This window comes from Halichoeres trimaculatus, unplaced genomic scaffold (assembly GCF_033239565.1).
Source record: "Halichoeres trimaculatus isolate MK-OKI-2021-1 unplaced genomic scaffold, fHalTri1.1 fHalTri1_scaffold_11, whole genome shotgun sequence".
In the NCBI taxonomy this organism is placed as follows: domain Eukaryota; kingdom Metazoa; phylum Chordata; class Actinopteri; order Labriformes; family Labridae; genus Halichoeres; species Halichoeres trimaculatus.
The window spans coordinates 10,526,346-10,539,049 of record NW_027437189.1 but is presented as its reverse complement, the minus strand read 5'-3'; the positions used below and the strand labels follow the sequence as shown (position 1 = coordinate 10,539,049).

Sequence of the window (12,704 nt, the reverse complement as noted above, 5' to 3'; positions counted from 1 at the left end):
TAGTTCAACTCCAGGTTTTACGAAGATTAATGCTACTGTTCTTTTGTAACCCACCTGGCCGGCACTGCAGGATCGTGAGCAGAAGATCTGCCCCTGCTTTGGCAGGAAGGGGCGACCCAACAGGGAACGCTTGCAATGAGCACAGCAAAAACATTCCTCAGTTGCGTGCCAGTGCTGACCATCATACGTCATCTGGCCTTGGTCGATACCTTTGGTCAGATTAAGAAAAAATGAACAGAAATATGAGTGAGGAACTCTGCTGAGCCAAACTGGTGCCCCGGAAAATTAATTTTTAAGTTCCCAGGAACAAGATAATCATTAAAATACACAAGGGGTCCAACTGTAACAGCCTAATTATGATAATGTGATGGTAGCTATCTCCAACAGTGGAGGAAAAATGAATCTAATAAATCTGGTCAGGTATAGATTCAAGCCATTAGAGGGGAGATTAAGCTCATTTTGGTGAGATGTACATACAGTGTTCGAATGTTAAATGCATAAACAGAGCTCTTTCTCTCCTTGTGTGATCACAAGCCCTTGCATGATCACTCAATTTACAAGCTGGTGTGAATATATTCCACTCGCCTTGCTCCCCAGCTAGGGGAAGTAATCATCTTTCACAGCCCCCATCTGGATACATCATGGGAGCATCCTCTGAAACACACTCTTTTAATGTTACTGGAGCTCTTGATGATAATAACCATCCACATCTCTCAGCACTGACTCCACCTCTACACAGCTGTGGCAACCACAACTGACAACACCCCCATTCTTACAATACACTGGCTGTTAAACATCAGTGTGTTTTTGGTATCAGTTAAGAGTGCTAAAGGACTTTTCTGGAGGGATAACATGCCATACCTATGTGCTCCCCGCACGCGTCACAGTACTCTGCATAAAGAGACTCGAAGCAGTTGCAGCAGTGTGGCCGTCCGTCCTTCATGATGTAGCGCTGGCCGCCGAGGGTGGTCTCACACTCATAGCAGCAGAAGTGCTTCATGTGCCAGTGCCTGCCCTCTGCCTCGGTGCATTCATCAGCAAAGATTATCTGTGTGACCCAGACGTTGCATTAATCAACAGGGATACGCAGAGACTCAGAGAAGTTGAATTGAGGTCATGAGTTAATGTTAAATGAGTGGTGAAGTTTGGGGCGCCTCATTGCCTCATCATTGGATCATTATTAGTTCATTATATTTTCATGGTTCCCTGGGACACTTTTTACCCCTTTCACTCAGAGACCAGAATTATACACAGATATCTTTTTGACCACATCATTACATATATAGTAAAGCCTGGCTCACACTACAGGATTTTAAAAATCTTAAAAGATTCTGACATCAGGTTGCATCTATGGATTGTATAAAGTTAGACGTCATCTTGCTCACAAAAACTGCTCCCCCTGCTGGCTGGTTGCAGTATAGGTAAAAAAAATCTGTCTCCCCAGCCATTCCAGATGGGCTGTGGTCAAATTTTAAAAATTTAATACATCTCATAGAAATGTTTCTCTCATCCGATTGTTGTGGTGTTTTGAGGATATTATTTTGCTGCCTTGTACTCAAGTCCTCTTATTTTCGGAAAAGTTTTGTTTTCGTTAGCTTTAAGAGGTTAAAAATGAAGCTTTATGTCCAGTTTAATGATGATTGACGGCTGCTGTTTTTGTTCTTGTTTTTTCGAGAATTGTAAAATAGGTTGGGAGGTAGAGCCAAGAGATTACACTCTCTAAAGAAAAATTATTACAATATAACTGTGAGTCCCTCACAGTCTCTACTGTGCAGACTCTGGCTGCACAACTGCTACCAATGGCTGCGCCTGTGACAGGAGTATTTTGGCTTCAAAACCCTACAATGGTAAATGGTGGAGCTACGCTGTCTACTCTATATACAGTCTAGGGTTGTATCACATACATAAGGAAAATCTTCACAAATTATCTTCTGTTAAAACAATGCAAGATTTGAAAATAATAACCAACACACACTACAGGATTTCACCAAGATTACTGGACGAGAGCAAGTGTTGCACCCTGTAATCCTACGTCATCTCACAAGGAAGCGAATGTTAACAAAAGCACAAAAAGTAGTGACTAGTGTAGCCATTATTTGCAGTGAGAAAAGGACAAGGAAAAGGAAGACTAAACGCATCTGGATGAAGGAGTGGTCTGGGAGATGCGTACACCGTGGGCTGTTCATTCTCTATGGCTTGTCCAAGAGAACTGGAGGTATGGATTTTAATTTAATGTTTCCTGTCATTCCATCAACAGGTTCAACAGCCAGGATGTCTGCCCATGTTTACATTTAGCTAGGTAGTTCTCTCTGATTGGCTACGGTCATCCTCAGCAAAAATAAGTATCAAACATGTTTGAAAAAAGTCAGGCAAGACAAGTCTGTGAGCCAATCTTGGGTCTTCAGATTGATCGGTCACCTGCTCACACAAGAAGATAATCTGGGCCCAAATTCAGAGCTGACCTTGGTCTCAGACTAGATTTCTCTGCTGATTGTCAGAAGGCCAAATCAGCCCAAGAATCCTGTAGTGTGAACCAGGATTAAGTTTGCATTTCAATCCCATCTCTGTACTACTTATTTAGTTAATCTAAAAGATAAATAGAGAGTTACTGTGTGAAACTACTACTGACCCCCTTTGTTTGGTATTCATTAACCCAGTAACATTGATGATCTGGACATTCTTCCTAAATATATCACATGACTTCTATAATGAAACTGTTCAAATAAACAGTCTTAATAAAGTTCTCTGTTTCAGGATCCTATATTACCACCTGCAGGCGGAAATTATCTAATCATTTAGCTAGTTATGTATGCAAAGAGTTTGTTTCAGAGTACAGGACCTCACAGGTTGTTAAAATTTAGTGCCAGTGCCACATTCTATTCGAAAACGATCAAACCTTCCCAGACTTCATGCAGTGCAAAACACAGTGGCTGGAGAAAAATGATTATCACAGCGTGCTCGTCTCACATTATAATTACATAACAAGCAGACTTTCTGAGACATGGCATGAAAACTGAAACATATTTTCTCTCCAGACTAGTTTACACCAAGTCCAGCTCTCTGAGCTATGAACCATTCAGCCATTTCCAACCCTGAAGGGTTCCAGGCCCAGACAGGCGCACCTCATCACAGGCACAGCAGCGGGGCTTCAGCCTCTCAGCGTGGTGCCGACCACAGTAGACCTTTCCATCCTGATAGAAGTAGATGAGATCTACCAACAGCTCCTCACACATGCCGCAAACAAAGCAGTGAGGGTGCCAGCACTGTCCATGACCTGCCCGCGCAGCGAATACCACTATGTCTCCTCCGTTTATTTGACCACCACACTGTGGGAGAAGAGAGGGAGGAGAGGAGAGGAGAGGGAAGGAAAGGAAAGGAAAGGAAAGGAAAGAAAGGGAAAGGAAAGGAAAGGAAAGGAAAGGAGAGAAAAGGAGAGAAAGGAAGGGAAAGGAAGGAAAGTAGGGAAGATAAGGATGGAAAGGAAAGTTTATACAGGAAGGGGAAAGAAAGATAGTGTAAAGAAAGGAAAGAAAAGGGAGTGAAGGAAAGGATTGAAACGAAAGATTAGTTGAATGTAGCAGTAATACAAGGTAGAAAAATTTAAGCCAGTAATAAAAGTGAAGGAAATTAAATTGAAAGGAATGTTTGGAAAATGAAAAGAAATGGAAAAAAAGGATGGAAAAAGAAAGGAAATTGAGGGAACAAAAAGGAAAGAAAGGGGAAGGATAGGAATGATAGGGGAAGGAAAGAAAATGGAAGTAAAGTAAAGGAAATAAAATGATGGGAATGGAAAGGAAGTAGGGAAGGGTTGGGATGGAAAGGATTAAAAAAAGGAAAGAAAAGAAAAGGGAAGAGACGAAAGGTTAGGGGACGAAAAGTAAAGAGATAAAATCAGATGAACGTTGTAGAAATACAAGGAAACAAAATCAAAGTCAGGAAGGAAAGGGGGTAATGTAGGAGTGGAGGAAATAAGCAGAAAAGAAGATGAAAACAAACTGTAAGAAGTGAAAAAAGAAAAGATGGTACTTGGAGTAACTATTTTCTTTCTAAGATTAAAATTTTTCTTATTTATCTGAGTTTTATCCATCTCATGGAACATCAAAAGATCCCATGCAGCAAAGCAGAGAGTATTAAAATAAATGAGCTGATTTATACAGGCGGAACAGAAAATGAAATTTCAGGGGAAAAAGCCTTTAAAGTTCTAAAAAGGCTCATTGATATCTCCTACGAGTGAAATGGAGGATAAAAGCACATAAGAGGATGGAGGGATGGCTGCTAATTTTACCTTGTCACAAATGGCCCCATTGACGGTTAGAGGAAATGGACGGACATTGCCTCTTCCCAAGTTGTCCTTCTTCCGCTGGTTACTGAAGAGCTTCAGCTCTCGTTTCTCCTCTTCATCCAGCGCATTACAATAACGCACCTGAACGACATGAGGCATCATCAGGCGTTTTCATGATAAGGGAGGAGCAAGTAAAGGTGGAGTACACAGCCCTTTTCAAGAAGAGACATCCCAAAATGCTCCACCATTAGGACTTAAATAAAGCCTTTAGAGCTCATATCTGGTACTCTACTTGATCCCAGGATTTTACACCCACAAGGAAAAGTAGTGTGTAAACAAATATGAAACTTGTTTTCGTGGTTTACCTCATTGTCATGTGGCGGTAACTGGTGCAGCAGCTGTTTGATGCGATATTTCTCTCCAGGGCTGTTTATGTAGGGGACCTTCTCTTCAGGAAGTGAGTTGTAATACTGATGCACCTGAAACAAACATAAAAAATACAGTTGGAGATGAAGTTGAAACCATGTTTGGTTCTACACTAGCTAACAGCTGTGAATGCAAAATCAAAACAAACAGCTGAAAGGTGCTAAAATGAAAAGGACAAAAAAAAGATCACTAAAGTTTGCATATGTGTTGACTTCATAACATTTATAATGAGCCAACACTAGGCAGAAAAGTCAAATGTTGTTCTTTTGATGTGTGACGCCATTGACCTGCGTCTAGAGGTGACGTGCAGGGTCAGGGGGTTAACGTTAGAAAAAAAGTCCTTGTACGGTGTGTTTTTGTTGTATAGGAGAGAAAATAATCTTTTTAAAAAAATAGCCACCAGGTAGAATAAAGTTGCCAAACGGAAGACAGAGTCCTGATCTATTCATGGGTGCAATACTAGCAAGCCTCTTGACATGTCTTTTTTTTAATACTTTTTATTGTCATCATATCACAACTTTCATTGCCCTTTTTGAGAGACCTATGTAAAGATGACAACCATTTTTATACATATATAATGTATGCATCAACCTTTTGATAGTGACATTTAATGTGTTCAGAAAAATAAATAATAACAGTATTTAGCGTCCAAGTTTAAAGTGCTAACTAGACTCAGGTCAATGGCGTCACACATCAAAAGAACAAAAGAATCAATAAGAACTTTTCGGTTTCTGAACAAACTAACATGAAATGGCAGTACCCCAATCATTTTTCTCAAAATTAACAAATCAAACAAGTGTAAAATAATATCATGTATACCATACAAATACTTCTAAGTCATAACACTAACTTGGGGTTAAAGCCATCATTTCAAGAGTTTTCTTTTAGAAATTTAGGGAAAGAAAAACACTGACTTCTAAAAATTTAGTTAGAATTATATATCAATACTTACTTTACGCTTTACAAGCGGCTGGTATAGGGTTTGAGAGCTTTTTGGCCAGTTTTGGCTACCATACTTCCTTGATTTACAATGACGGGCCTACTCAACGGATTGAAGTTAGTTTTGGATAAATCATTTTTGACCTTATGCAAATACAATTTGTTCTTGCTCGACCCTCCAATATCTCTGCCCTTGGAAAATTAGTGTCTTGGATTTACAATGAGCTCTGTGCTGCTGCTGCTGCACTACTGTCCTTGAACAGCATCAGGTGATTTGAACCTGAACAGCTAATAGTCACAGCACTTAGAGGAAATCTTAGTTACCCATACTTGTATGGACATTAGAATTCATGGCAGCAGCAGCACATTTGTAGCATAGCCTGAAATTCCTCTTTGCATTTGCATGTTAGTGAGGGAAAGGGAGGAAACCTTGATTGGTAAACACTTAAACAGCAGAAAGCAATCTTGTCACTCGTTTGTGATTTTCAGCAAAACAGCCTTTGACACAAAGTGGTCTTGTTTGCAGTGCGGTGTAAAGATCTATTCTGTTCAAGTTGTTGTGGTCCAATCTCCATAATCATTGGGCTCGAGAGTGAAAAGAAGAGGAAATGTGTCTCTGAGAGTGCTGTCTCACATTCTCTTAAACCCACCCACTTGATTAAATCTACAGTGTGAGTGGTGACATCAAGCCTTATGCCAATCCATTTTTCAGGATCACTTAGATGATGAACTTTCCTGACTGTAAAAGAGAAGCTTGGAAGGACATGAGTACTTAAAGCTTCAGAGTGGGTTACTATTCTTATGGTTTCATCCTTTTTTTCTATTGTAGAAGAAAAACTATTGAACTCTAACTTGCCCTTTAGTTTCTGGGTTGGTGGAAAATATTTATAACTATTTCACAAAGCCTTTTTTTTCCTATACTACTTATTAAATCTGATTTAAAAACTTGAGGCTCAGAGTAGAATTGGCATGAGTGAGATACCAAGTTCGAGGTACAAGTCAGGTTGAAAGAGTCACGGGTTAAAAAAAACAAATATTTTCAAACATTTCATTGTTTTCACTAGCCTGCTAGCTGGGATAGGCACTACATGGGCCTAAGTTTTTGATTTGACTTTTGAATTTACCTAGTATAACTTCACTGAGTTTAAAAAAAAAAAAGATTCGGCTGTCTTGGCTGACACAGCAGCACATAGTATTACACATGTTACATTGTCAGTCAACAGTCAATGACATAACAATCTGATCCGAAGTCTGTTTGGCTTTTGTAAAAGGTGTTTCTGCAAAGGGAATATCAGTCAGCCTTAGCACAAAAGAAACTTCGGCATAGTACATGGTTGAGTATTGGCAATGACCGCACAATATGATACACATCACGATACTTGGGTCATGATAATATCACAATATTGCAATATTGTTGTATATTGCGGTATTCTACACAGTTAACTAATTAATTGAAAACAACTTTTCTATTTTATTGTGTATAACATAATGAAAATCAGATGCCGTTTTTCGTCATTAAACTAATGTTGCAAAAAAATTATTGGATGAAAGACATGGCCAGTTGGTGAAACCAATAAATGTCACTTAGTGTAACCAATGTTACTCATAAAACATCTAATATTGCGCAAAACATGACTATGGTTATTATCTTATCAGTCTACTACACTGTAAACATTAAACTTGAAATTATTTTGAACTAACTGGCCCAAGAGTAGAGAGAAAACACTGGACATTAGAATTCATGGCAGCAGCAGCACAAATAAGTAGCTCTTTGGCGCCATCTACCTCAGTGGAGGTACAGAAGACATATAGTACTTTTAACTCACCGAAAATATGAATTTTTATTTTAACAAAAATATCAATATTAAGAGCTGAAATATCAGTACTTTATCACAGATCGATGTATCATGACATCTTGCCGTATCAATATTTTCACACTTCTAGTTAATACATTAAAAAACCAAGGCAGGGAGAGCAGCAGCAAAGACCCCAGGGGTAGAGAAAAGAGCAGGTATCAGACATGAAACAAAAAGAGGAGCTGGAATGTTGGTCGGTTGCAAAGCTGAAAACTGCTCACAGGAGCTTTAAACTCATACATCATAATCCCAATTAGAGAAACCAAAACTGTCTTTGCGAGCCCTGAAGAATTTAAATAAACACTTGAGTGTTGTTCTCATTTCACAATAGGGTTTAATAAAGAATAAAACAGTGATTAGAAAGTGGTTCTAGGGCTGGACAATTTATCAGATTTTAATCATGATTTCAATTTTGCCATCTGACAATCATAAAACAATATAATCGAAGAAAAACAATTAATATGCCACACAGTGTAGATGTATGCAAGTTCCTGTGCTCCATAGCTCTTCTGTGTTCCATGTGCAGCCACAGCGAGTGTGTGTGACTTATGTGTATCAATAATACTGTATGTGCCACTTGCTGGTTCTTGTGTTTAAATCAGTACTGAAGTTTTTAAATAAATGAATAATTGTGTATATTAATTGTGATTTCAATATCACTTAAAATAATCAGAATTCTTATTTTTACCATAATCTCCCAGCCCTAAGTGGTTCTGCTAAAAAAAAAAAAAAAAAAAAAGGAAAAAAAAAGACAGATCAGATGTGGTCAGCAGTTCACACATCAGCCAGAGGCAGCACAGAGAGGAACATGTGGTCAGAAATGTTTGGAAGAAATGGGTCAACAAGCCACTGTCAGCACTGACGAATTCCTTGCCACTAAAATGTAGTTCACACTTGAGATCTGACGCTACCATGAACTCTGTTGTCAGTATAAGTCACATTAGTGGTGTTGTGCAGAACTAAACCCAAAATGGCAGGTCTAAAAAACAGCACATCAAGTATATTAAAAAAAGCAACAGGCGGCTTCAATTGCCTTCACCCCCCTGTAAGATTAGAGACACTGCAGCTTCTTTCAGCATACTGTCAAGATGGCTGACTGGAGAAAATGACTGTTATCAGCCGGGCCTGTCATCTGTTAACAGAGCCCTGGGAGGCCTGTTGTATTAGAACGCTGCCCTTACAAAATAAAGACAGCTCTTTTGTTCATCCACAATATAGTCGAAGAGAACTGTGTTTATCTTATGGTGGAAGAGCAAAAAAAAAAAAAAAAAAACGAGGACAGATTAAAAAAAAATTGATGAGGACGTATCTTCCTCTGGATGTGCATAATTAATTACATTAACTTAGTCATGCTTGCGATTAAAAGCATTTTAACTGCAAATGAGTCCAGACAGGCAATTTGGAAACCTGGAAGTAAAAACGCATTTCCAATTAGCTTCACTGACTCAAATTACTTTCAGTCTTTTGGTTTTGCATTTTTAAGTGTACACCAACAAGCAAGAAACCAAGGCCTGTGAAGACAAAGCATTGTTAGACAAACTATGACACATTTACAGTCCTAAAGTGACACTTCCCTTCAGTGTGTTTCATAACTTTAGGAAAAATGTTTAATGTGTTTACTTGAAGTAAATTGTTAATTTCTTTGTAAGAGATGGGACTTGTGCATTTAAATAAATATGGAAAACACGACAGAGTGGTTCAGACAACATTTACTTGATTGAATATAATCAGGAAATCAATTTGTGGCTCCTTTTTATTTTCCACACCACACAAGTATGTCTAAATGCCCTTTATGTCACTCCTTCCTCACTCTGCCTCAGAATGATTAACCAACCATGAAGGGGATCTAACAATAATAATGATCTCTTGTCTTGTTTTCAAATTAGTTAATTTTCCATATTAGAATCATTAGGAAAATGTCACAGATACTAAATAATTTTATTTCTAAGTCCAATTCACTTCAATTTGATATGGTCTGGCTAAGCTATAAAAAAAGCGTCACTAATGAATCAATGAGGAGTGACGGGGAAGTGTGGTAACTTTGTTGCACTTCAGAGTTGATTGTGGAGCGTGTTTACCTGCTCAGGACTGAGGCCTGGAGGAACCCAGACGTATTCTTCCAGGGCACATCCAGAATCATCATCAGAGGTTGAGTTCCTCTGGAAGTCGTACATCAGCTTGGTGATGGTCTTCTCCATCTCCAGAGACATGGCTGTCACAACATGCTCCACTACACAGACCCCTTCAGTGGACACAGGTGATCCTGGGGAGGAGACAAGAGGCAAAGATTATATTTTTAGGATTTAAAGCTTGAGATAAGCTCTGAAAATCAGGTGGAACACAGCAGCAGGAAAAAAATCCAAAATCAAGCCAAGCAAGATGCTGAGCTTTGAGCTCAATGCTAACAGAATATGCCTTCATACACAGGTAAGTACGTATAGTGTCAGACACAAAATGAAACTGGTCAAAAGAAACAAATATATGTTTCAGCTTCATACCAGAGCAGCTCAGTAGCATAACTGCCTAAGTTACTGTCATAGATATTTAAATAGTTATTTTGTAAACTTCAAAGCATCATTGTCTAAGCCAAAGAAATTTGAATAAAATAAATAACCTTTGAATAATATATAGGTAACATAAATATAATATTAGAAAAAGTAATAAAAATAATATATTTTAATAAAAATAAAAAAATGTTAAAAAAAATGTGTTTTTTTAATTTACTTTTCTGAAAACCTTGAAATACGACTTTGGCAATAATGATACAAGGCTATAAGGTATGCAGGTGGAGATGAATATTTGACCAAGTTCTGAAACTTCAAATACATCATAGATTTTTTTTTATTGCTGCAACTAGAGGAAAAGGGAGAGGTCATCAAAAATCACAGAGATTCACCCCATGATATGAACAAACAAAAACAAACTGTATCCAATCCAAGAGCTATTTAGACATTCAATTTAGGAAACAAACTGCACACCTCATGGGTCAGGAGATAAACAAAGTTAGTGTGGTTCATCTGCTGGGGACACTGACTGCCTGTGTAAAAATAAATGGCGATCAATCCAGCTGTTGTTAAGATTTTCCAGTCGGGACCAGAGCAGTGAAAACCCCACAAACTACAGAATAGCTGTTAAAGAATACATCCTAATAATATCCAAAGCTGGGCTCATGTCGATACTCAGCATTTAGTTATTAGCATTCTTTCTTTAAACATTTAGCATGGATGCTAATTTGAAATGAAGTTATTGAAACCATACAATTCCACTGAATACCGTTTTCTTAAGCCTTGTCACCCTCGCCTTTACTGACTTCTGTGGCGTCAGACATCCACGCTTAGGTAGGGAGCCAAGTGATACTTCAACCACAAAGAACTGGGTGGAGGGCCAAAATAAAACAAGTTTTGTATGTGAGCTGTATACAAGTTAAATGAAGAGCCATTTAGAAGCCAAAGGAACCGGCTCGTGTTGAGCATTGTTAATGATTTGGATCACAAGAAAGAGCCCGAGTTTCCATGGGATCATCTCCTCTGAGGCTGTTCACCTGAGAAAGAAGAAGGATTCAGACCTTCCTCTTTCACTGTAACATGGATCGAAGGAAACTTGAGAAAGAGCAAAAGAACTTGAGTATAATGTGTTTGGATTAGATCTTGAACCGTGGTGACCCTTTCCATTGCAGCAGGACGACTGTCAGACTCCCAGCAGACTTTAACGTCACTATCGATGTCACTACAACGTTACGTTTTTGACGAGCTGTGCCCTCCTCAGACACCGTCAGTGCAATCCATAGACATCATTATCAGCAGACACTACTTATCTGCATTCATACTTTTACTTGAATGTCTGAGTGGAGATCAATTCAGTCTTCTCCTCCCTCCCTCTGTTTGAGAGGGAACCAGCTGTGCACATCACTGACACATAAATAATTAACAGCACTAGGTATTGCCTCTGCTGCTTATGTATGAAAATGACATGCAACTCATATTCCAGGCAACTGTGATATCAATTCAGCCAGCAACAGGAGCAAGAATGAGTTTACTTGTCATGGGTTGTTATTTTGGAAGCTGATGAGTGGAGAGATAAGAGAGTTAATTGCTGTAAAGGAAATAAGTGTTGATTATTACATTGTCAGGGGCTAATATGAATTTGAAGATTCTATATTGCGCTCCTTGTGTTGTTGTGAAGTAATAAGAGAGTGCTGTTCATTATGGAGTTGTCAGTCCAGCAGAAAAACAGAGACATCAGATGGGATGTTTTTTCCTCCATCTGTAGGTCACAAATCAAGGTCACTGCAGTCGACTGACAAGAACAACACCGCACGATGTGGAAAGTGTGCACGGTGAGAAAGTGCGAACAGGCTTTGACATTTCTGACTCCAAATGATTTCTCCTCGAACCACGAAACAGGTCTTTTCAGGCATTTGCCAACAGTAACACCATCTCTACAGCAGATTAGAAATCAGAAAAACAGAGCTTAAGCTGTGGCCAAGGAACAGCAGACATTTCCACAGACTGAGCCAGTGAGTCAGCCTCCATCCAGCAGAGCTGAGCACTGTTTATCTCTCTAAGATGGGTGCTGCTGATTTCTTTCTGTGGATGGATCACAGGTATGTAACCTTGAGCCTCCAGCCTGGCCTGAGGCTGTTCTTCATTAGTATTTGGAGGGTGAGTGAGAGGAGGCCTACTGGGAAAGACTGCAGCCTGTTGCACCAGTTAGCCACCAGTTAAAAAGTGACGTTCACTGGCTCTAACGATACAGATCAGGTGTGAAAGAAGCTTGGCTCAGAGGAAATTTGTTTTAATTACCTGCTTTTTGTTTTGGTGTTGATGAGCCACAAATGTTTTTCTGCAGCAAATATTTCTGGTGAATCTGCTTTCTGTCTCTGAATTATCTGAGAATATTTATCAGGGGTGGGAATTCAGGACAGCTTAGCTGATATTTATTGGTCCATTTAGTCATTGCAATACTTTGACATCACATGATAGTTCTTATTTGTCATCTGGCCGAAAGGTAGAAGTTAATGAGTTACACACTAAAGTCGCTGAGTTCAAAATAAAGATAGAAATCAGTTAGCTTAGCCTAGCTTAGATTGCAACAGAAAGCTAGTATGTGTTCCTACAAAATGAACAATTACGCCATTTAAGTTTTGTATTCAACACATGCCATCCTGAATAGCTAAAGTTTCAGACCTGGTTCAGTCATTT

The 12,704-nt window shown here is 39.0% G+C and overlaps 1 protein-coding gene across 2 annotated transcripts in view; it reads right to left on the bottom strand.

Moving 5' to 3' along the window:
* LOC141798881 (prickle-like protein 2) overlaps window positions 1-12,704 on the bottom strand; it is a 60,724-nt gene that overhangs the window by 3,141 nt on the left and 44,879 nt on the right. The window contains exons 3-8 of one of the 2 annotated variants that reach the window (XM_074680795.1): window positions 9,582-9,766; window positions 4,648-4,761; window positions 4,286-4,423; window positions 3,123-3,326; window positions 862-1,048; window positions 55-209 (exon numbers count right to left, since the gene is read on the bottom strand). In XM_074680795.1, the coding sequence (XP_074536896.1) occupies window positions 55-209; window positions 862-1,048; window positions 3,123-3,326; window positions 4,286-4,423; window positions 4,648-4,761; window positions 9,582-9,713 (930 nt within the window). In that variant the 5' untranslated portion in view covers window positions 9,714-9,766. Of the gene's footprint in view, window positions 1-54; window positions 210-861; window positions 1,049-3,122; window positions 3,327-4,285; window positions 4,424-4,647; window positions 4,762-9,581; window positions 9,767-12,704 lie in introns of those variants that run through there. The other variant, XM_074680796.1, reaches the window with a different exon arrangement.